A 25,636-nucleotide genomic window follows, 5' to 3' on the forward strand; every position below is an offset into this window, starting at 1 on the left:
GGCTCTCCTCCGGGAGCGGCGGGGCTGCCGCGGCTTCGCGCTGTACCTGAGGCGGGCGGGGGGCTGCGCCAGGCTGGGGGGCGACCCCGAGGCGGCCACGGCCGCGAGTTTTCGGGAGTGGGACGGGGACGGTGGTGGCCGTAAGGGTAGTGTCGGATTTTAAGGTTTGGGGTTTGTTTCGCGGCTTTTTGGCGTGTTCGGGCTGCTTGGCTGGGCGCTCGCTGCCGGCGACAGGTCTTGTCCCTTAGAGACCACTCGGTGCGGGGAGAGAGAAACGCCTCCGGAGAGGCTTTCCTTCGCCCCACGCTGGTTTGCACCTGCCCACCTATTCCATCCTCTATGGCTTGCATGTTTCATTCACGTCAACATCAGATAATAAAGTAGGTTGTCCCCTTCAAACATTTCGGAGAGTAGTTGCAGTTTCTGTTACAGTCTCGCTTGTTACCTGATGTCTGCTGTTTTCCCTGCCCCTCTCCCATGCTTCATCCCTTCTGATCATACCAGTCACCAAAAAACCTGCCTTAGGTAGGTGACATAAGGGGAAAGGTCGGTTTTGTGTTCTGAAAGTAAATGGTGTGGGTATTGCTCCTGTACTGTCACTGCAGTTTTCAGGAACTGCGTTTCAGGAAAAAACGAGTTTAAAGACAGCACATTTTCTTGAAGAGTCTGGTGCACCTGTGTCTTGACAAATGCAAGATGGAAAAGACCAAAGTGTAAAGTAGGCCAGTTCAAAACTGATACCGAAACTCATTGCTGGAGGAAATAGGGCAGATAATGGGGGGAAAAAAAAAAAGCCCAAAGCACCGTATAGGTAACAAAAGCATTTGGAGATGTTTTTGTTAGTAAGTCTTAGAAATAGTACATTTTTTGTTCCCATGTTTAAAACATTCTCATAGACGCTGGTCTAAATGTATAGTGCATGCAGGTAGTACAGAAAATATCTCAGCATTCAGGCTGTCTGCTTTCAGAGACAAAAGACTGTCATATTTGTGGTAATATTTATTATTTTATGTTGGCAATAATGTACAAAGAAATGGGTCTTCATGAAGCGATGTCATTCAAAAGCGCTTTGAAGTCCTCGTCATAGTTGTTCTATTAGTGAGGTGACGCTAGACTTTTGGTTTAGTGGGCAGTTTACTGTAGGAACTCAATCTGCAAGAAGATACAACAGGATTTGCACACATTATTGGAAGGGGAAGATGTGCATAGGCTTCTTGCATAGTTATATTCAGTTTTATTTCTCTTAATTATTTTTATCTTCTGCTCTAGACAATGATTGACTTCCAACAAAAAATTTTAAACTCTATCAAGTGTTTCAGAAGACAATGGCCTTTATTTTCAAACTCTGAAAGGACTACTCTATGTGGAGCAGACTGCATGCTGATGGCATTACAACTGTCAATGGCTGAAGTCAATAAACAGGTTAGCACTCTTTCAGTATGTTCTTAGTACACCTCAACCTTGGTTCACTTTCTGGATCTTTTGCTTAGGAGCCTAGTTGAAACAACTATATTGGTCACTTCACTGTTAGTTTTAACTGAGGGTCAGATGCAGCAAGGCACTAAAATTAATATGATTAAGCACACTAAATCAGGGATTTGAAAAAGAGCTGTGAGACAGGTGGGAGAATGGAAGTGTTTTAATTGTATATCTGACTTATACACTTCAATATTAAATATCAGTGTATTTTTCTTAATCATACTTCTGTTTATTTCTATCAAATATTTCTTCTATACTGTAGATCAGGGTGGAGAACTATGGCATTTGGGATGCACTCTTTTTCTGAGTGCTCCGAAAATGCTTTGGAAAGATGTGAGAGGATGGTGAGTATAAAACTGACTTGGCATAGGCTGCACGAGTTGTGCTTGAGCAGTCCATTCTTGGCTGCTGTTTCTCCTGAGGTTCATCAGATGAAGACCTACACCTAGTATCAAATATATGGCCTGCTTTGCATTGTACAAGCAGCATCTGTCAAACAATCAGTAGGAGATGTAACCCTTAAGTGACTCTGTAAGAAGCACTGTGGCTTATCACAGCTGGAAGGCTGGGTATTGGCAATCATCTGAAACAACAAAAACTGCTGCAAGGTACAGTCAGGCCTTTGCATGTGTCTCACCTAATAAGACCAATTGCATAGCCACTTAGATAATCTAAAGATATCTTTTTAGGTCAATAAGCTTAATTATTGATGAAAACAAATTACCATTGATGGAAGACACCCAAATATTGCATAGCAAATTAAACACATAGTATAAATCTTTATTAAAAAAAAACCAAACCAAACCCAAACCAACAAAAACCCACAAACAGAAAATCTGCTTCAGTTTGTGCATTCCTTGTTACAGTGTATCATTTTAAAGATTACCACTTGTACTGGAAAATCTTTTATCTTGGAAAAAAATATTTCTAGAACCACTCTTTAACCTAACTGAATTCACCACCAGAAAAAGCTTTGTAGTATAAAATGTGCAGAATGGGGTTATCTCTTCTCTAAACATTAAATATAAAACCTGACAATTTATCCTCACTGTAACATACGTTACAACAGAAATATCAGAATGCCAAGATTCTACTTTTCTACTTCATAGAATGTAATGTATTTCAGCCAGGATCCCAGTGTCCTCACAATACCTATGTAGGTAAAACTCAAAAATTATTGTGCATCAAAATGGGCTCTCAGAACTGATAGAGGATAGTAATGCAAAACTACCTGTGGAGGCAATCACTGTTTGTTGTGATACTCAAGGGGAGAACTACAAATATTTTTCCAAAGCTAGCTCTGGGAGCTAAAATGTGTTATTCTGTTGGATGCCAAAAATTACAGACACGATAAAGATATGTTTCTGGTTCATTGCTACTTCTTTCCTAACAGCTTACAATAAGCTCTTTCCTTCTCCTAGAGGTAACTTGTTTATTCCACTTTCTCCTTTTTTTCTTCAGCAAAGATTCTTTCCCTCTAAAAGTATATTTTATTTGAAAGGTGATCTAAAGAAAGTTAAAGCAATTATTTTCAACTGATTTAATTTTGAATTACACTGCTTTTGCTTCATATCTCAAGAAAGACCAAGTGCTGAAAACATAATTCGTTTTTTCTGATTATAGTAGTTGATCTAATAAGACAAATTAGCAGCATGTATAAACCTTGTCATGCATATGTGGATTAAAACTGTTTTAGCATTTGTGTGTGCTGCCTCCGGAGTTCAATTTCCTCAGCTGGATATCCATTTTTGTGTTTATAGTGTTAGAGTAAAATATGACTGGTTTACTTTGTTCAGCACTGAAACTTCAAACTAAGATGCAGAGTTTACAGTTGTAGGCATGTTTCTTGTGAGTTCTCTGATTTAAGTACATCAATTTCATATCGTTAACATAACACCTGTAGAAGTCTATAATGATAGTCAGTTACTGCAAGAAAAATAACTCTACTAACAGGTTATTGACTGGCTGGATTGAGAAAAAAAACAAAACAAAACAAAAAAAAAAAAAAAAACAAACCCACAACCAAAAACAAAAAAACCCCAAACCTACCACAAACGACAAAAACCTCTTCTCTTTCTTTAGAAGTCTGGACAATTTTAATGGATTTGGTGGTTTAACTGTTATGTGTATCTGCAGTAGAAATGAAAAATAATGAAGATCTTTGGAGACCTCTAGAAAAGCTTGAGTCTTATAATTTATCAGTCTTAAATTTCACCTAGAATAAGAATAGCAAACAGCGTGATAAACATTGATCAAATAACAGGGATGAAAGGAAAAAAAAAAATCTACACTTTGACTTCCTCTGAAAATACTTTGTGGTGTAGCGCAGTTGTAGCTATATGGCATAAAGACAAGTGGCATATGGTCTGTGGTGAAAGTTAATACCTTTTACCTGGACTGATTAGTATAGATCTAAAATCTAGGTAACCTTTCAAGAAGAACCTTTCTTAAGGTTTGAATTAGAAATAAAAATTGTCAAGTTGAAGTTTAGCCGATGGTAATGGCTTTAAGTTGGCTGTATTTGCACATGTGGATCAGGAGGGGTAGAAGATAGGTTATTAAGACAAATAATTACTTGTAATTTTCAGACCATGACTATTTTAGCTAGTACTGGGAGAAACTGAGACATCATATAAAACAATTTTTTCCTGAGTCTGTGAACTTAAATTCTCAGACTTGTCTTAAATGTCTTCTAAAACTCTCTTCTAGTACTAGGACTGTGAGACTGAAGGAATAAGTACTTCATTGTTGACTTTAGGAATATATTTTCTCCTTAGAAATTTGTTTGTCTCTTTCTGATTCTGGATTAAATCAGTTTTGGTGTGTGGTTTGGTTCTACCATGTGCTTCCATGAGTGCATTTTTGAAATGCTGGGGTTTCAACCCCAAGCCCCAAATTAAGGTTGACATCTGGGTGATTCCCACAGCCCTTCACAAAGGGGGGGTGAGTTTGCCTTTAGGCTTCCCTCCAGGGTGCTCTGGCCTGGCAGGGAGAGCCATTGGGTAAATGAGCCCCAGGTGTCTGCATTAAGTAAACAAGGGTCAGGTGTCCCACTGAGGGATAAAAGCTGGGACCACTTGCAGGCAGGGGCAGTGTCTGTGTGTGAGGTGGATGCACTTTGCAGAGTTCCCTGTTGGGGAAGGACCTTCTGTCTCCCTGGGACTGGGCTCCGGTCAGGTCAGGCTTTTGTAAATGTGGGCTGTGTAGAGATTCAGTATGTGGCTTCCTTGGTCTTATGTGTTTGGTTTGTTGACTTGGTTGTCTCCTGTCCCTTCTATGGGAGACTGCATTTCAACATTTATTCCCCCCATTGTTGGTTGTGTGCTGTTGTTGTTGGGGTCAGTGGGATTGATTTTGTTTATGTATAATCTGAGTTGTTTGTACCCCCAGTGCTCACCCATGTACTGACCCTTTTGTATCAAATACAATTTGGTTATTGGTTTGTCTTTATGCTGGTGTGTCTTTTATGCTAGGCCTAATAATTGACAAAATAATTTTGTATACTATGTGAAGAATATTATGTTTTGTTCATTATCCTGTATTTCTTGAAATGTTTTCCCAAGTTATCTTGTTCCCATGTTGGCAAATAAAGAAAAATACAAAGTTTTTACAGCATTACTCCATTAAATTGTTGTATCTGTCTCCCTTTTGGTAATGAGAGACTCCTACCAACTTTGTAGCAATTATATATGATGTGTTGCTTGTAACATATTGTAATGATGCTTACCAAGAGGCATTATCTTGGCTGTTCTTCAGTATAATTAGTTTTTCACATAATCACAGAATGGTTGAAGTTGGAAGGGACCTCTGAAGTTCATCTCGTCCAATCCCTCTCCTCAAGCAGGGCCACTATGTCCAGATAGCTTTGAAATGTTGCCAAGTATGGAGACTCCATAAACTCTCTGAACAGCCTGTGCCATTGCTCAATCACCCTCACAGTAAAAAAAGTTTTCTGATGTTCAGAGGGAACCTACTGTGTTTCTTTTGGGTAGTGCCCGTTGCATCTGGTCCTGCCATCGGAAACCTTAAAAACTCTTGCTACATTGATCTTGAGGCGTCTTTCCTAGTCTCAACTAATTACCCATGCAAGGTATACTGGCTTTTCTTTAAGCTTGGGATATTGGCCTGTAACTGGCTTTGCTTCTGGCAGATTGCAATATAACAACCAGCAGACGCTTATGTCTATACACTTGTGCTTATATGAACCAGTTTCTAAATCTGTGCATGGCACTATCAACGTTCACTGGAATGGGAAACATTTAAAATGCTACTTTATATTACTAAAATGTGTTTTACATACCACAGTTTTGGAACTTTTCTCTTGTATGAGAACACATGCAAGCAACACAGTCTGAGTAAGACCACAGGTGACAAGACTGCAGAATCATACAACTCTAAGGCAATGCCACAGATAACATTACTGTGGTCTAGGAGTATGCCTGAAAATAATAGAACTACAGGCAACACCTGAGTGGTGGTTAAGCCGAGCAGTCTTGAACACACATATTCCAAAAATGGTTAGTGGTCATTTATTTGGGAAAGGCAGGTGAGAACTGGTATTTCTGAAATACGTATCACTTCTTTAAAACAATTTTTTTGTCAAAATAGAAGCTGCTTTGCCATGTAGTTAGCCCTAGAAAGCTTGCAATACATACAAAATACTAAAAAATGGTGTCTTCAGACATGAAATGTTGCTACTGGATTTCAGATATTCTAAAATAAGAGTCCAAGGAAGTTTAACATACTGCTCTGCTAAGAAGTGAAGAAGCTTTATGATACTTCATTATTTCTGTGCCTGTGAAACACAATACTTGCAATGTCTAACATGGAATGAAAGAACTTCTTTAAGGTATTAGCCAGTTATGCTTACTTCAAAACACCACATTATTTTTAAAATTAATTTTAAATCCAGAGACTCTTGACAAATTGACTGTACAAGTAATAGAATACACCATCACAGTGAGCATCTGATCATGAAGGCTAATATCTGAGGTGCAATTTTATTTGGATTTAAAATATTATTCAGCACTGATATAAACTTTATAATCTCCACAGGTCCTTAGTTTGGTGGGGAAAGGTTTTGATTTATTAGATACCGTATTGAAATGGTACTATCACTTGTTACTCCTGGAGGATTTTGTTTCAAAACAAAGTGAGAAACTAACATTTTTATTCTCCAACCTACTGCTGTTTTGATCATTTAAACTGGGTTATAATATAGTTACATTTAATTTTTTGAGGAGCTTAAATGGAAAACAAGTGCTTTTCAGAAAACATATATGCCATTTTAATATTCTGGTAATCTGTGGAATAGCATGCAAGTTCATAGTGCTGAATTATCATAACCCATGCACAAATGAGAAGGCAAAAAAGCACTTAAAGTAATATACATAAGTACTCTCTCATTTTCACATCTAGTTCTTTGTCTAGGCAATATCAAAGTTGTTGACTTTCAGGACTTTGGAATCGTATATTTAACCCAATCTATCCAGAAAGATGTGCTAAGTATGCTAGAACCTAAGGAGGGGTCTTTTGGTCTGGAACAACTTAAATTATTAAAATTGATCCTGGTTTTGTATTTAGTTTTGTATTCAATTGCTAATGGTGTTTGTAGGTAATTATTTTATCTGGATTAAAGTTGCTGAATGTGAAAACATCATGAAATAAAATAACCTTTGCACTAGACAGAAGTTATCTGCTGTTACTGACATAGCAAAGCAAGGCTTGTCACTCAGTCACAGGGCATTTATATCATGTTACATAGTGAAGTACATGACTGTATAATATTGCACTTTTTTTGCTGCCATATACTGTGGAATGCTTTAGATACTGGTAGTATGAACTATGTTTCTTTGGTGAAAGCTGGAAAATTTGCTATGATTTTCACCTGTTTGGCTATTTTACTTGTTGCATGTATTCTGAGGTCTAACTCAAATAGAAGGACCTCAGCTGAAAAAGTTTAACATCATGAAATGGGGACTGGTATGTAGATCAAAGAGGAGGCTAAATGAGGAGTCTAGGTGTGAAAGAGGAGGGGATAAGAGCAAATAGTAAGGAAGTCACAGATTTCAGGAAAAGGGGAAGTGGTGGTGAGGAAGTTGGCACTGGGAGGGTCTGCAATAGGCATGGCTAGGAGATAACAGACATTGTGATGGACATTGGATAAAACACCAAAATATGGAAGTAAGGTGAAACCTGGCACAGAATATAATGAAGTATGGGTGTGTAGGAAGATTAGCAACTCCTAACTAGAATTTGGGAAGGCAGAGGACAGTACAGGAGTTAAAGTCCAGGGTCAGTGGTCAAGAGATGAAAACCAGGTTAACAATTAGTGAATAAAGGACCATATTCTAAATTACAGAGGCCTGTAATCCTGCATCCCAAACCCTGTTTTGCCTCCTTTACCTTTAGCTCAGCCTAATTAGTATCATAATTCTTTGCTACTATGTATTTTCACTTATATAAGTAGCATCTTATTGCAATTCTTTCTTTGTGTTATAGCTTGGTTTACAGGGATTGAAAATGATTTTCTGGTTTCCTCAGTGTTGGGAGTCCTTAACCACTGACAATACACTCATCTCCTTTATTGGAAGGTACAAGAGACAGGCTCAGATTTCTTGCAGTTCCTTGTAACCCCACACTGAAGTGGAAAACTTAATTAAAATGTCTGATGCTCAGTGAGCTGATTCCCCTCCCCCCGCCAACTGTGAATCACTTGGTTTAAAATACAGTTCTTTATTGCAAGTGACAATGCCAGGGATTAAACAAATAGGATTGTGTATTGTACCTAGTTATTTCTTTCTTGGAGTGCAGCTCTCTCCTCTAGTGTCTCACCGATACAGCCGGATGGTAGCTGGCTTGCATCCCACTTCCTTCAGTAATGCATTATTCAGTTTGTGACTCAGACAACAGGGCTTTGTCACTTACTTGGATTGTTTTTAAATTTCTGTGAATTCCGGCTCCACTATCTGTTCCTATCTGCTGTGACACTTTCAACTTTTTGTTTTCCATTTGTGCCCTAGTGCCATACTTGGGACCTTCAACTGTGCCAGGTTTGCTAACGACTTTGGTTCTTTAGGTATTTCTGCTTCATAAATGTGATTACATGTAGCATTGTGCACTACATACAGTCTCTCTCATTCTTAGTCTCTTCTATTCTTCCATGTAAAAATAACTTTTTAAGAAAAGTTCATTCCCTTTTTCATTTTAGTCTAGAACTGCACAATAAAATTGCAAGCTTATTGCTTTACAATTAAGTGTTCACTCTTCTAAAAAGACATGTTACTTAATATACCCCTACATATAACTGTAGTAATAGCAGATTTCCCCACTTTCCTGTAAATCCTTTGAAAGAAATATAATAAACTAATGTGTAAATTAAACATGATTTTAGTAATTCCTGTTGATACATTTTCTGCTTCTGCCCACCAAAGGTCAACAGAGCACTGCTCTCAAGAGTTGGAAAGAAGAAAGTGACTTCTAACTGATACAAACCTCTTAACTTGCTTTGTGATAAATCTGAATTTTCATTTTTGCCTAGATTAGGAAGAGGTTCTTCAGTTGCTAATAAAATACTGTTAGTTATTTTGCTACTCATGTATTTGTTGTCTTTTACCCACTTGATCTGCTCTTTTAAATTAACTCTCTGTTAATATCTATTCATTCTGCTAATTTTCTGATAAAATGTAATTCTTTTTTCCTTTTTGGAGGTTGAGGAGAAGGCAAAGGGGCACATGGAATGTAATAAATTTGACAGGGAGAGTGGGCTGGAAGCTGGATATAAGATTGTAGTCTATACGGTATAGTTAGTGTTAGTTATGGTACTAGTAATGGATATATTTGCATTGCTTTAATGGAATTAAATTTGTTAGCTCTATCTAGCAACACTGTGAAAGTTATGCTAAATTACAACTGTACTAACACAGGAAAAAAGTGCGCTTTTTTGCCATGCTGAAAATTATTTCTGCAAATAAATAACTTTATGTAAGCCATAGTCTTGCAAAAACCAGTATGTGTTTTCTTATGAGTAAAGTTCAATATATATACACTTGGTATTTTAAAGAACAGGAACGAATACTGTATATAAAACTCAACTGTAAAAAGAAAAGCACCACAACAACTGCAACTGTAAGTAAGACTTTGTTTATTATAAACTTAAATATTTAGATCATAATAGCTTTTTTTTAAAAATACATATATATGCAGCTTGTTTGAAAGTTATTTTTAAAGCTATGTATGCTGAATACAAAACAATATTTTTGCTTTTCTCTGTTTTATTAGCACCATGGAGATTTCACAGTATCACTTAGTGATGTGTTGGAAACTTGGAAATATTTGTTACATGACAAACTGGGATTATCGTATGAAAACATGAAAGAACCTGCAAATTATGCTGACCTAAAAAAAGCCTATCATGCCTTCTTAGCAAGAAGCAATATGTTAGATCTAATAGACATATGTCAGAAATGCTATGGTCTTGGACTTGTATCTGACGATGAGAACATAGCCCCAGTAAGTATTTTGTTTGATCTCTGATACTATTTTCACATATTTTTTATTCCAGTTGTGGATTTATGACGCTTCTAAATATACACAGGAGCTCTGAATTATTCACAAGCTACTTTGATTCTCTATTGGGGAAGCAGATGAGTTTAAATTACTAAATCTTTTAAACAGATCTTGAATTCACTCAAAAATTCTTTTTCCGTTGTCCTGCTGAATGAGTGGGTCCCACAGCTCTTCTATCAGTCTGCCAGAAATGGAACTGAAAAATGAACTGCAGAGATTTGATAAAACTGAAACAAAGCTTAGTGATTAACATGAGTCATGGAGTTTTGGTTGTATGTAGGTATGCAGTCAAAATACTTTTAAAGGTTATAATTTTAAAAATACCATCCTTCTAAAAGCAAAAACTTCCCTATGCTACATGTAGTTCGGTGTTAGATTTTTCCAAAAACCAGAAGAGGTTCCACTTCAGCCATTCAACAGCTCTGTTGAAGTTTACTGCAGCTCAGATGTTCTTATGACACAGGATGCAAAGCACTGCTCTAGGCTAGATAAGTTCTAGTGTGTATTGCACTCTTAATCTCTATTAATCTTTATCCAATAACAGGATAAAAATATATGTAAGTAGCAATTAAGATAAGTATGAAACATAAGTATTCCACACGATTTTATTTGATTCTGTGCTCTCTAGAGCATGGAAATATCAAGACAAAGGATTTTGAAACTGAAAAAAGTAATGAAAGTTGGATTTAGATGCACATACTTCTAGCTTGTAATGAAAATTAGAAAGGAGTTAATTGTCTGCTTTTACTGCCCACTCTCAGCGTTCCAGACTTTTAAACAAACTACTGTTTTTTTCATCTTATGAATTTGATGTATGTTTAATTAGTTGGTCATTTTAATATGAGGGAAGCTATATCAGTAACTGAATGTTAACTGAAGTATATTATGAACATACCATGAATTACTAGTTACAGCATGATTAAAACTGTTTACCTTCCAACCCTAGTAACAACAAAAAGCTTTCTCTGTGAAAAAGTGCTCAAATACTGGAACAGGTTGCCCAGAGAGGATGTGGAGTCTCATATTTGGAGATACTAAAAACTTGGCTCAGCATGTCACTGAGCAACCTGGTCAAACTGGTCCTGCTTTAACCATGGGTTTGTACTAGATGATCCATATAGGTCTCTTTTAACCCAAATTATTGTATGATTCTGTGACAGATATGCTTGTAACCATCTTGCCTACTTCCTTAAAGGTTCAGAGACCCTACATTCAAACACTCGTGTGATTACTAGGCACAAGAGATTATAAGGAGAACTGAAGTTCAGAAAGGGCATGGAAACTGCGATTTTTAAAAGTTTTTGTTTCTTATTGTTTTCATGAGGAAGATCGAGAACTTGGGTGGGTTAATAGGCTCTTCCTAAACATGGTATAACATATTAAATATATGTTTATATTTATAAAATCATATCAATACAATATATAAATATATGTTTATAAATATCTCCAAAACATAAGAGGCTGCTTTTAGTGCAAGTGAAACACATAGCTTTTGGAGATATCTTTTCTAATTTAATTTGGATTTTACACCTCATTTCTCTACTAAAACAGTTGTACTTTTATATACTGAAACCAAAAGCAGGTTGTAAGAGCTGAGTTAACCTCAAAACACTAGCAAACTGGCAGAGACATAGTTTCAACAGGTTTTAATACTACTTTTGCTTTCCAGTCATCTTTATATTCTAATATTTTTTTCTAATCTTTTTATTAAAGGTACAACTGTTGGAATTCATTTCTGGCATAGTAAATGTACAAGAAAATAATGGTTCTGTTCTTTCTACTCCTTCTACACAAGTCAACAGACAGGGCCAGGAGAATATGAAGGTAAAAGTTTTTTCTCTCTTTTCTGATGTTCTGTATATATTGGAAAGATGAAATATGACATAGTTTCCGTTTCCAGTTATTGGAATTAAAATGTTACTGGTTTAAAAAAACAGGATGTGTATTCAAATTCTGTATCACTTGAGTATATTGTAGGGGTGTGTGTGTGATGTTAAGTGCAGAAATTTATATTCTGGAAGACAGTGCTTTTATGTCAGGCACTTGATATAGACTTAATCGGCCTTGAAACACTAGGGAATAAATTTTTCTACAAGTACACTGTCACTCAAACATTGTCTTGACTAAGAGTTAAATGATTTTCCCAGTGCTGCAAAGTGAAATGGTAGATGAAGTAAACTTTGATTTCATTTTGTTAGCTTGTACTACCTTACATACGGAAGAAATCTGAATAGCCACCATAGTAGTAGCTGTAGCAAAACAAACAAGGTTTGTCTGTCCCAGTTGAGGACTTGAGGACTTTCTGAGAATACTGGATTCTTTCATTTTACCCTTTCAACCCCCAAACCAGGAATCTCAGAATACTCTGTAACAATGGTTGAAATGCTGGACCCTTTGCAATTTCCAGATTTGCTTTTCTTATAAGTGGCAATTTGAATTCAATATTTGGGTACAACTCAAAATATTTCTGAACAAGAAAATATTTTCTCAACTAAGGTTCTCCCATAGATAACACTTCTGCCACTAACATAATGGTCTTCTTGCTGCTCTGATAGTAAAAAAATTACTTGCTCTTTTTTTCCTCCTCTTAAATCTGTATTTTCACATACATGTTTGTTTTCTTACTGCCTACATTTTTGTCCTATGCATCCTGTTGAATAAGAAGAAATTCCATAGGAAGTATAGGTTTACTCTTTACCATTCCTTTTGTTAATGGCCTTTTTTTGGTCTTTGCTCGTGACAAAACTGTAAATTCTTCAGTTCTCAGACTGTAGTTTGTACAGGGTTCAGAATACTGTAATATAAGCAATTACAATGTTATGTTTTGGTTGTGTGGGTGGAGATGGGTCACAATTTATGTCCAAGCTCAATCAGTGGAGTTTCTGTGATTGAAATCCCCTGGGAACCAAGGGAAAAATTACTGAAACTGACACAGAGCTGGCGAGTTGCTTACCTATTTGAAGTTAATGACAAACCCTTATGTGGTTTTGTAGTGCTGGTATTTTGCTTTGAGATAGAAAAGGAATATCTGTGAAGAGGCTTTGAAGTAGAAAACGATAGCCAATTTTAGTAGCTTGAGATCTAGCCCTCAAATATTTTGTGAATAATAAAGTACTGTAGGTGTAATTTTAACATGTTAATGGTGCTTCCTTTTGTGAATACTTCTAGAATCCCCATACATAAAGTAGCATTTTGAAATTATGCAAGGTGAAATTCTTACTTTTCAAAAATCACATCAGTACATATCTAATTAGCGCTTTTTTTTAAAAAAAAAAGAAACCTAATTTAGCAGTGAGATAACCAATTTGTCTGATGCTTTTTTATATAGGTGACAATCCTGGCGAAGAAGTGTGTGTGTTCATATTTAAGGCTGTTGGTGAATTCTAAGGATGATCTGGCACTGGCTCATATTCTAAATGTTCCTGACAGAGGACTTGGTAGAGAAGCCTTCACTAACCTAAAACATGCTTCACAGAAGGGAGGAATGTCCATTTTCCTGGTATGTGTGTCAAATGAAACTTGCTGTAGTTCAGAGACAATGAAATAGATCTATAAGCAGAAAATGTTGCTTTAATTTCATATGCAGGACTGATATTTTCAAACCAACTCAAATACCACCATAAACATGGTTTCTAGATTAAGGACACAACAGAGATTTTATGTGAAGAAATGGGTACCTAGCTTGGTCATGGGATCTAAAGATGGGCAGAAAAATAATTGTCTGCATGTATACCTCTAGAGCTCTAAAATGTGATAATGTAAAAGCAGGCATTGAGACTGTTCATCCCAAACAGTGACTGAAATCCTGAAAGTTTACTATCTTAAATGAGAATATAAGATAGGATTTTTATTATTGCTTTTAAAATTTTGAAATCTTGGTAAATAGTGTGAAGTGAGATCATGAGTATGCTTGTTAAAGAAAAAAGACAAAGAAATAAAATATGACATTAGGCTAGATGTTGTTGCTTACTAAATACCTCTAAAAGCAATTGTGATGGGTTGACCCTGGCTGGATGCCAGATGCCCACCAAAGCTGCTCTGTCACTCTCTCCTCCCTGGATGGGCGAGGGAAAATATAAGGAAAGCCCGTGGGTCAAGATAAGGACAGGGAGGATATTCAGCAATTATTGTCATGGGCCAAACAGACTCAACTTGGGGAAATTAGTTTAATTTATTACCAATCAAATCATAGTAGAGTAATGAGTAGTAAACCCCAAAGCTTAAAACACCTTCCACCCACCCCTTCCTTCTTCCCAGGCTTAACTTTAGAGACCTGATTTTCTCCACCTCCTACCCCTAGCAGTGCAGGGAGATGGGGAATGGGGGTCATGATCAGTTCATCACACATTGTATCTGCTTCTCCTTCCTCCTGAGAGGAAGGACTCCTCACACTCTTCCCCTGCTCCAGTGTGGGGTCCTTCCCACGGGAGACAGTTCTCACTAAAATTCTCCAGTGAGTCCTTCCCACGGGCTGCAGCTCTTCATGAACTCCTCCATTGTGGGTCCCTTCCACAGGGTCACAAGTCCCACCAGCAAACCTGCTCCAGCATGGGCTCTTCTCTCCATGGGGCCACGGGTCCCGCCAGGAGCCTGCTCCAGCACGGGCTTCCCACAGGGTCACGGCCTCCTTCGGGCATCCACCTTGTGTGGGGTTCCCCACGGGCTGCAGGTGGGCATCTGCTCCACCGTTCACCTCCATGGGTGCAGGGCACAGCTGCCTTACCATGATCTGTACCACAGGCTGCAAGGGAATCTCTACTCCAGCACCTGGACCGCCTTCTCCCCCTCCTTCTTCACTGACCTGGGTGTCTGTGGAGTTGTTTCTCTCACTACTCTCTTCTCTGGCTGCTGTTGTGAAATTTCCTCCCCACTCCCCACCCCCTTCTTAAGTATATTATCACAGAGGCACTACCACCACTGCTGATGGGCTCGGCCTTGGCCAGTGGTGGGTCCACCTTGGAGCCACCCCTGTAGCCCCCTGGCTACCAAAACCTTGCCACACACACCCAATACAGCAATGAGCTTGGTTAAATAAATACCACAAAGCTGTATCAACATTAACAAAACTAAGCCTCTAACAATGCATCACAATACATTTCAGTTGTAAAGTGCTGTAAGTATTCTGGTTTAATAGCAAAACAGCATTTCTCTGTGCATTTGTTAAACTTGAGACATCTGGAACCTAAAGTAGTTCTGTGTACAGATTGATTTTCTTACAGCAGAGGCCAAAATTTGAAAGGCCAGGTTTTTCAGCTTTGACTCAGAATTTGGGGAGGGCTACGCTTTCCAGTTATTTGCAGCTTGATCAGTCTTGAAATACTCTCCAAGATATGATTGGTATGGGACGTTCCTGCTCATTTTATTCTCAAAGGCATACAGGTAGAAAAAAAACCCTCTAGACAGTGGTATACTCTTTCCTCAATGCTCTTGTATAGGAATATAAAAATCTACAGCATCAATGTGCAGTACTCACAAAGGTTTGTTGCTAGAGAATTTAGTTTGGTGTGTGAGGTGCATTTATACTTAGTTATAGTCAGCACAGAGCCATCTCCAAAATAGTTGGAATAAGATGAGTAAGAATTCTTTCTCCAAAGAACCACTGTAGTCCCTCATATTCAAAATAATCAAATTTTGCATGCACAGTGGTCTCAGTGCAGGCAACAGCAGACCAAAAAACCCCAGTATGGGTATGTAACAGTCAGTGAAGCAGCTGTATTCTCAGATTTTTATGGTTGAATAAATATGGAAAATTTGTGAAATCTCACTTCCAGGATTAATTATTTTAGCTTCTAATGCTCTGTTACCTTTGTATAAAAAAAGTATGTGTTTGGACTGGATTTATTACCTCTTCCTCACAGTTGCCAGAGGGGAAACTTCTCTACCGTGTAAAGAAGTCTTCTTTTCTGGCATCTGTGTCTTGTAGAAATCTTGCAAAGCCAGAATATTTTCCATTGGGAAGGCAAGGTCCTATGAACTGTACTTGATCCACAGGAAATCTTTAGCACAGAGGCAGGAATACTGGCAGGTTTACTTTCTTTTTGCTAGAGTAATTCCAGTTGTATTCTTTCCAGTCCTAAGAGCTTTGTTGATTTAACTGTATCGTCTGAAATTAAAATTTATATGTAGAATTAATATTACTGCATCTCTGTCAAGCATATTGTTCTCTTTACTTTCAGCTTTCTGGAGAACTGCTAAGCATTTTATTCTGAGTGTTGCCTTAAAATTTGAAGGGTTGTCCTCTAAGGCCTACTGCTTTCAGGACAACTCTTGTTTTCAATGTCTTTACAACATATAAAAATATGTGGAAACTTTCTGAATTGGGTACCTGTGATGATAAAGGCCTTAACTGTCATAATTTTTCAGAAGCTTTGAGTATACATTGGTTTTATTTCACCTCTGAAAATAAATATACTACTTAAATCAACTTTTACATGCTTATGTTAAAATTGTTCTTGGGTCATAGGCATCCCTCAATATGTAGTTTTTGTGAGGTCAGCACAAGCATTTAAACAAAAGCAACAACAACAAAAAACTGTAGCCTGTGTTAATAAAGATTATCCTAAGCTGTGAAAAGGCCAATGTGAATATTAAATTAGCTGGGTCATTTTCACTTTGGCTTGTTTTTTTGTGTGGTGGGTTTTTTTGTGTGTGTGTGTTTTTGGTTTTTTTTTTGTTTTTTTATAGTGCTGCACTATTTATCTTGCAAATATTTATGCTGAGATGTACAAAGCTTGCCATTAAGACGTATTCTATTGATTTCAGATAAACTATTTCTGCTATCAACCAGCTGTTATACACTGTTTACAAATCTATAGGAGAGGCTCACTTCAACATGTGTACATTTTGCATATACCTACAGTTTCATATTTCTGACTGTTTCTCCTAATAGATGGCAACATCTTTTATCCGAACTGTAGAACTTGGAGGAAGAGGCTGTGCATCTTCATTACTTGATCCTTTAAGAATCCATGTAAAGGGGCTTTCAGACTTTGTTAATTTTATTGACAAGCTGCAAGAAATTGTTGGTGAAATCTTGAATCCAAGGTAATAAAATTTCTGTTACATTTTTGTCTTGTTGAGCACCTGTTTTTTTGTGCATCGAGGAGGGGGAACAAAAGAAAATCTAATAATTTACTTATTCAGAATAAATTTTTACAACAAAGATTTTTGAGGTTATTCTTTGTATTAAATTTCTATCAAATCAATGTAAGCATGGCTATTTAGTTAATTCCCTAGTTGTAAATGAACTTCCAAAGATTTCAGTCTTGCAGGTCTGGTAAGCCTATAAACTGTTATGTGCTTTACTTATAATTACTTCTTCTTTGTCATTTCATTGTATATACCCTTATATAAAGGAGTCTTTATTGCTGCTGCCAAATTGTGCCATTGGTTATTTAGCCTTTCCCTTCTCTTCTTTTTAACTACATAAGCAAAGCATAAGAATTATTTCTTAGGAAGGTGCTGGTGAAGTCACTGATTTTGGATGTTTTTTAAGACCTGAAGTTAGACTTTGGGCAGGCTTACAAATGTGAGATTAATTAGAGAGAAGTGTAAGTGTAACACAGGAATCTGAATTGGTAAATGCTGGTATTGTTACAGAGAGAAGAGCAATTTTCTAAAGCATTATAGACATTAGTAATTTTTTTTTTTTTATTTATAATCAGATATTTTTCTGTAGAAAACTTTAGCAAATCAGCTGTAATAGTTCTGTCCTTTTTTTAGTTTGAATTGAGTCTAATCCACACAACCGAAAACAAAATGTTGTAAGCAGACCATAATAAGCATTATTTAAATTACTGTTCATAATGCATTGAAGCTGGAAGTGGCAAGTATTTCTGTTGTTTTGTGGTTTTTGTTTTACTTTTTAATTCTACTTCTTTGTTCTTTCATTTCAACATCCTGGATGCCAGAGACATGCTGTCTGTGCTGGTGATTAAAGAAAACTTTTGACTCAACATCTAATATATGATTTTTTTCTTTATTTAAATCATATCTGGCACTGTACATTGATAAAAAGGATAAATGGAAAAACATTTATGTGCATGACCTTACTTTTTATGGTGGAAAGACCACTTTTTCAGGTATATACAGTTCAGCAAAGTGTAAGATAAGATACTACATCTTGTTACTTACCTTTCTGTTTAAGGCATGTGAGAAAAATCAGAGTGGGATAGCTGCTAAGAATTATCAGTTTTTAATTGGGAGAATTCTCTAGTTTGGAAATTCTTTTTAGCATTCAGCTATTTATTCTGTTGCTTTCTCTGCTGTACCTGCTGTGCCATTTATTTGTGGATATAAATCTCATTAACATCAGATTGTGATGTGTTCATTAGGTTTCACGTATGCACGTGGTTGTCATTGGTTGTATCACTGACCAGGAATGGAAGTTAGCTGTGGTGGTTTTAGTATCTTTTGTACCCTGTATGGGCATTATAACCTCACAATGCAAAATACTACTATTGTTTTTATACATGTGTCTATATAGTAGCTCAGTGCTTATAGAAACATACCAATAAGCTGGCTGTCTTTGAAAGAATCTTCATTAGTATGCTGAAGTTCTCAAATGTTATAGGACTAGTATACAGCTTAGAAATTGTGTCGCAACATCGGTGAACAAAAAGATATTTTTCTGAAGTGTTTGGTAAGCCATATGAGTGAGGACTGTCTGTGTGCCCTACCTGTGATGTGACAGTTGTTATGAATTCCAGAAGATGCAGTTTTACACAAGAAATTTATCTAGTTCTGTTACTACTGCTATCTAAAGAGCAGAGGAAAAAAGTAACAATGCAGCAAAAGTTTAAGTTGCTTAGTCTTTAGAAGACTGCTGAGAAATCTAAGAGCAAACTGGACAACCTATCTGCAGTATTGCTCTTTCTCTGATGTAGAGATTAGCCAAGCTGCACAAAACAGGTCTCAGTATTTGCTATGCCATAAGAAAAATGTGGTATTTTTGATTGTTTACTTAATAATTAGAAATCTGTTATTTCAGTTTCATCTTGTTACAGTGGAGATTTTATGGAACTTGAACTTGCATAAAATACAAAGTAATCAAATAACTGCTGGGTCGTTGTGGAACACAGGTTGAAAAGAGGCTTTCTTCATCTGTCTGAGTCAAATTGAAGATGCTGGACAGTGAGGGGGATGTGCTTAAGAATATTTTGAACATAGTAGGAGATATGGTGCAACCAAGTATCTGCTAACCTATGGAGAATAACAAAAATGCGTTTCTCATCCCCAAGTCGTTTGGCTAAGAAAGAGAACAGTAGATGAGATGAGGGAAGGAAAAGCTGTTGAAGAGAGTGGAAATTTAGTGAAACTATGATGATTTGCTTCAAATATGGCACAAAGTGTAAGCAGACCTGATAGCAGGAGAAATGGAAGGATATAATGAACTTTATTAGTTTCAAGGTGTATTCACTAAGCAGAACAAACATTCTTACAAATCTCTGGAATTTTGAAATTGTGCAACTTTGCCTCTCATTGTCCAGATGTCTAAGATTGGAAGAAATCACTAATCTTTCAAGAATCAGCAACATAAATATTCCTTAAAATTTGGGGATGCTGTAAAACTTGTAACCCTAAAACTATTTACAGATGCTGTACATATAAGACTTGGACAATGTTTATGCAGTGAAATAACATGGGTGTTCTACTTCTTGTATCCATTTCTTGACCAGAAACATCAATTTTATTTCTCAGTGAAGTGGATGATTATTATACACCCGAGGATCTGGAAACTCTTTCCTGTTGGTATAAATGAAAAAGTTGAATACTCCTCCATCATTCTGGAAATCCTTCTCTTTCAGACCAGATGATAATGCTTCTTGCATCAGGAAAGAACGTATTCTATTTCTGAAACGGCTTTTTTCAAGTTACTAAAAGTTGTGTGTGACTTAAAACACACATGGAAAGGCATTTGTCTTATTGGTTAATGCACTTGTTGGTTCGTATAGATATGTGTATGTGTATATATACATACATAAATATATTTTAAAAGTCTCCACTGATTTTATAGATTAGCAAAATTGGTAGATGGCCAGTGAATTTTCATCTTGAATTGGGCCCTGACTTTGCTGTAAGCACTGACCACTAGGTGACACTATTGCACAGCTCACTTCAGTAGCTGTTTAAATTTAAAGTTAGCTGTATTGTTTCATTCAACGCATTTGAGCGAGTGTGATGCTTTGGAGTGGGTCTTCATTTCAGGTCCGCGAGCAGTCTTCTGCAGTCAGTTGTAGAAGTTATACAGCTTGTCTTGATCCTGCACATGGATTAGCGCACTGAACTTTCCCTTGATGGAGAAAATGCTTGATTCTTCTGTGTTGCGTTTGTGAGGCTGTGATTGCATCTGGAGATGCAGTAGTATTTTGGGAGAGAAAACATGTAAGACTTTATTTGGTCTTGTGCTGAATGTCTGAGTCAATTGGATAGCATTCACATAGCACTGGACTTTAGTATTCTAAAGTTACTGGAAACCTGTGCAGGCAAAGGCAAAACATTGTTTGTAGGACTCCTTAAACTTAGGATCACCAAATAATTCAGGTAGGAAGGAACATCAGGCAGTTTTTGGTCCAACATCCTGCTCAAAGCAAGGTCATTTGTAGGGTCAGCTTAGGTTAATCAGGGCTTTATCTAGTCAAGCTTTCAGCAGTCTCCATCCTTGGAGGTTTTCAGTCTCTTTCTTGGCAACCTGTTCCACTGCTTGAGTGTCCTCATGGTGAAAAGGTTTTTTTCCTTATATTGAGTTGGGACCTCTCTTGTTTTACTTTATGCCTGCTGTCTATTTTTCTTCCACTAGCTGCCAACATGAGGAACCTGACTCCCACGCTCTTGATTACCTTCTTGTAGGTATTGGAAAGCTGTTAGTAGATCTCCCTGAAGCCTTCTCCAGACTGAACAGGCTGTTCCCTTAGCTGTCTCTCACAGGACATGTCTCCCTGACTGTCTTGGCAGCCCTCTGCTGAACTTGCTCCAGCTTATCAGTGTCTTTCCTGGACTGGGGGGCCCAAAACTGGATGCACTGTTCTAAATTTGGTCCAACAAGTGCTGATTAGAGAGGGATAATTACATTCCTCAGACTACTGGCTACGCTACTGTTGATACAGCCAAAGATACTGCTGGCCTTCTTTGCTGCCAAGGCACACTCCTGGCTCATGGTTAGCTTGCTGAACATGTACCAAGACTCCCAGGTTCTTTTACATAGTGCTGCTCCCCAGCCTGTATCATTGCGAGGGGTTATCCCTTTCCAAGGCTTTGCGTGTCCTGTTGAATTTCATATGGTTCCTGTCAGCCCATTCCTCCCATCTGATTAGGTATCTCTGCCCTCAAGCATATTGACCGTTCCATCCAATTTGTTGTCATTTGCAAACTTGATGAGCATGTAATTTTATCACCAAGTCACTGCCAAAGATATTGAAAATAAAAAAAACAGGTTTTAGGATAGGCCCCATTTGTTACTGGCTTCCAGACAGAGTACAGCATGTTTACTACCTTCTGAGTCTGAACATTCATCCAGTTTTCAACTGTAGGTTGCCCATCCAGACTGTAACATTCAAACTTGTATGTTGAGAGTATTTTCTGACAGTGTTGTAAATCTTGCTACAGTCAAGGTAAATGGCATCCACTCTTCTCCCCTGGTCTGCGAAGCCAGTCATAGTATTATAGGAAGCAGATTGGTCAGGCATAATTTACACTTGATAAATCCATGCTTACAGTTACCAGCCACCACTTAATCCTTCACATGACCAGAAATATTTTCTCAGAGGAATTTTTACTTTTTTTTCTCAGGGAACAAAGTGAGGCTGGTGAACCTGTGGTTCCCCAAACTGTCCTTTTGGTCCTTTTTGCAAACATTCTCTTTTCTCCATTTGTCAGGGACCTCCTATGATCACCAGGACTTTTCAAGTGTGGTATAGCATTGACCTTACAAGGACATAAGCCAGTTCTATTGGATGCAGCCCATTTGATTCTGTGGATTTGTATGGGCTCAGTTCTGGCAAGTAAATCTTGACTTGATTCTTAGCCACTGCTGGCAGTTCTCCTCTGAAAACTTTCACTAATCAGAGGCATGGGAGACCATGTTAGTGAAGATTGAGACAAAGGTGTCGTTGAGTATCTCAGTTTTATCTGTGTCCAATGTTGTGAAATCTCCTGCCTTTCAGCAAAGGTCCCTAATTTTCTTGTTCAGCGTTATAGTACAAAAGCAGCAGGTGAAGCTACTTTAACAGTCCTTGCAAGTCTGAACTTCACCTGAGCTTTGGCTTTCCAGACAACATCTCAAAATGCCTGGGCAGCGCTTCTAGATTATTTCTTTGTAACCTCTCCCTTCTTCACTATCCTGTGTAAAACCTCTTTGCATTGAAGCCCACTCATCAGTTCACTGTTTAGCCAAGCTGGTCTACTGATATTTCTACATGTTTGTGATGGACTGTTCTTGTGCTAGTAATATGCTGTCATTAATAACATGTCAGCTTTCCTGAGCATCTTTGTCTTTTAGAACTTTCTCACTTGGGATTCTATGTACCAGTTCACTGAATAAGCTGAAATCTGCTCTCCTAAAGTCACAGTCTGTACTCTGCTACTTGCTTTCCTCACTTCCTTAGGATCTTGATCTGCACTACTTCATGATTGCTATAGCCAAGGCTGCCATTTTTTTTTTTTTTTTTTTTTTCTCTCCTCAACCCTGGCCAGTTCTTCCTTGTTACTAAGTAGCAGATCCAGCTGTGTGTAACCCTGTGTGTTGCCCATCCAGTATCACTGACACCCTCTAGAAATCTTGGCTGCTTGCATCCCACTGTGATGCTCTTCCAATAGATGTTGGGTTGGTAGTGGTAAAGTGCCCTGTAAGAACCAGGGTCTGTGATACAGAGCCTGTTGAGAGTTGCTTTAAGAATACTTTGCCCGTTTCCTCTTGTGTGTTGGGCTGTCTATAGTGAACTCTGACCCTGATTCACAAGCTCTCAACAAACCTCCTGTCTGTCCAATGTAAGAGCTCCTCCACACGTCTGAGCTGCTCTTGCATATAGAGGGAACTCCCCCACCTTGTCTTTCCTGAACAGCTTGCTGTATTTATCCTTTGCAGCACTCCAGCCATCAGGCTGTCCCACCATGTCTTGGCTATTCCAATAAAGTCATAGTTCTGTAACCATTAGGAGCTTATATTCCTTCTAAACTGTTTTGTTGTGTTTTACTGGATAAATGTCTTTACACTGTTATAGAGTATTTACAATGCGCTGTTTCTCAGTAAAATACAGAGGGCTTAGATCCTCTAACCATAGTTTCTCAACTCAGCATCAGTGACATAAGGAATATTTTGGTGTTGAAATATTTACAGTGAAAGTTACTGATCATATAGAATGACCCAAATTAAGACTACGTTACCATTCTACATTAACAGATTGTGCTTGTGACTTAATTAAAAATGCTTGCATTTTGAAGAGAAAGAAAAAGATCAGAAAGTCTTATGTAAAAAAAAAAAAAAATCAGGTTTAAACCAGACTCTTAAAATTTCTCTGAAAATTATTGCCACTTCAAAGACTGTACTTTAACATAATTTTGAAGGAAATTATCTTCTCTACCTACACATTTAACTTTATAATGGAAATACTGATATACTTTAATCTGGTTGTCTTCATTTAAACTTAATGTTGAGAAAGTTTCAAAATATATTTAGGAGTAAATAATTTTTCATATAAACTTAATTGTGGTTTAAATTGGATTTGAAAGAAAATGGAAAACTTTGGTTGAAAAAAATGATCTTTTGTGGGTAAGTCTGACTTAAAACATCACAGTTGAAGTGTGGTATCAAGTGCTCCAATTGTAGAATACTGCATTTAATTACCTTTTAGTTAATTAAGTGATTTTGGTAATTTGCTGTCCCTTTCCTTAACTTCCTAATTTAGGCTGGTAATGGAGAATGCACCGACCATTATGTCCTAGATATTGAAATTCAAGTCTAGTCCCTTAATATAGAAGACATGGAAGCTGTGGTTCTACAGCAATTTTATATCACTGCTGGATTGAAAATATTACTTTTATGCCATCATACAGGTATCAAACTACTAGTTTGTCTGTTTCCATGGTCTCCCATTAATCCAGATTTGAGAAGCAGCTGTTTTGCTGATTAGCAATACCAATTAAACTCAGACACTAGACTGAAAAGAGCAGGCATATTTTACTAGAAATTTACTAAATAATATAACAGAATAAACCAGAAAACATACAGTAAGAAAATACAGAATAGTGCGCTCAAACAAATAGGAAAATACAGGGTAATACATCAAATCATTACTACCTGAGAGAGAGAATAGTGGTTAAGAAAGATCCCTCACCACTTGCATATGTTACCATCATCCAGACCCGCAGTGGCTGGGGAGCCCCGGTTACAGCGAGGGTTTGCAGAGCCTGTCCCGGCAAGTGGGAAATCCTGCGCGGTGCGTCCACCCATAGGTGAGGCTGACAAAGCCGCTGTGAGCGGGTCCAGCCTTATATACCCAAAAATCAGCAAGCCAGAATAGCTGGCACCTTTGTTTTAAGTGGAAATATCTGGTTTCCATCTCACATTAGGTTCCCCCAGAGCCTGGCCAGGGCTCAAGGGAGAAGGTAAGGGAGTTTCCCTGCTTATCTAATTGGATTAGGTGCAAGTTCTCACATCAGGCTACAGTTCCAGACAACAGTCTCCATGACCCTGTTATTTTATCCACACACAAAGAAATATGAATATACATTCCTGATAGGTACATCTTCTATACATATTTCACTAATGATTCCATACTGAGTTAGCAGCTTCGGCTCGGGGCCTGTTGTTCAGGCTCCAACACTTCCACTTTTTACATCAGAATAGGTGGTTTGTTATAACTTAGTATAATACCTTAGCACAATGGTTATCAGTTATAAAATATACAGGATTCATCTATAGGTCAACTCTGACTTGGGCTGTCCAAGCCTTAGCACTTCAGCAGCCTGGCAGCTCCTTACTCATAATTCCAATCCTGATAACTTTCAGTATATTGCAGGAAAGTGATTATGTCTAGAGGGAACTATGAAGTTGGTTATGTTATGGTGGAACTGTAGCATGGAAAGCGCATGGCTTCAAGTGCATGAAGAATCTCACTCTGAGAAGAATACTTGTTTAGTTTTACAGTAGCTTTGTCACTGGACTTGAGGAGTATTGCTTGGTATGGAGAATATCCAAAATCAATCTTGATGAGAGCAGACACTGACAAAACACCAACTTTGATTTTGTAGTAAGTTCTTGGGAAGGCACCAGATCTTTCAGATGGTGGCACTTTCTGAGGAAGAGTCACTGTGCTTTCTTCCACCAAGCTAGAAGAGAGAAATTTTGGGCACTACTGCCAAAGAGGCAGCAGCAACATGGAAAAATACTTAGCAACAGGATTCTTTTTTGCTGTGATTTTGTTGCGGATCTATTATAATAAACTGCAAAACTCTGAAGGGCACAAGGTAGGGTCTTCACCTAATATTCTGTATGGTTAAAAAAATTAAAGCAATACTGCATGTGTCCATTTTTTGAGGTGGAATTTTTAAGTGCTATGAGTGTTTTGATATAGTTACATTTTTCCTTTACATA

General features: G+C 37.7%; 1 protein-coding gene across 1 annotated transcript in view; it reads left to right on the forward strand.

Annotated features, from left to right (window-relative positions):
* The first annotated feature begins 1,272 nt into the window (after positions 1-1,272).
* The window catches only part of PARPBP (PARP1 binding protein), a 53,192-nt gene continuing 28,828 nt past the window's right edge, over positions 1,273-25,636 (forward strand). Inside the window, exons 1-5 of the mRNA XM_026841053.1 lie at positions 1,273-1,422; positions 9,760-9,990; positions 11,761-11,871; positions 13,376-13,546; positions 16,937-17,091. Coding sequence (XP_026696854.1) covers positions 1,273-1,422; positions 9,760-9,990; positions 11,761-11,871; positions 13,376-13,546; positions 16,937-17,091 — 818 coding nt within the window. The remainder of the gene's footprint in view (positions 1,423-9,759; positions 9,991-11,760; positions 11,872-13,375; positions 13,547-16,936; positions 17,092-25,636) is intronic.

Source organism: Athene cunicularia (genome assembly GCF_003259725.1).
Source record: "Athene cunicularia isolate RWA chromosome 1 unlocalized genomic scaffold, athCun1 chr1_part2, whole genome shotgun sequence".
NCBI classification, from domain to species: domain Eukaryota; kingdom Metazoa; phylum Chordata; class Aves; order Strigiformes; family Strigidae; genus Athene; species Athene cunicularia.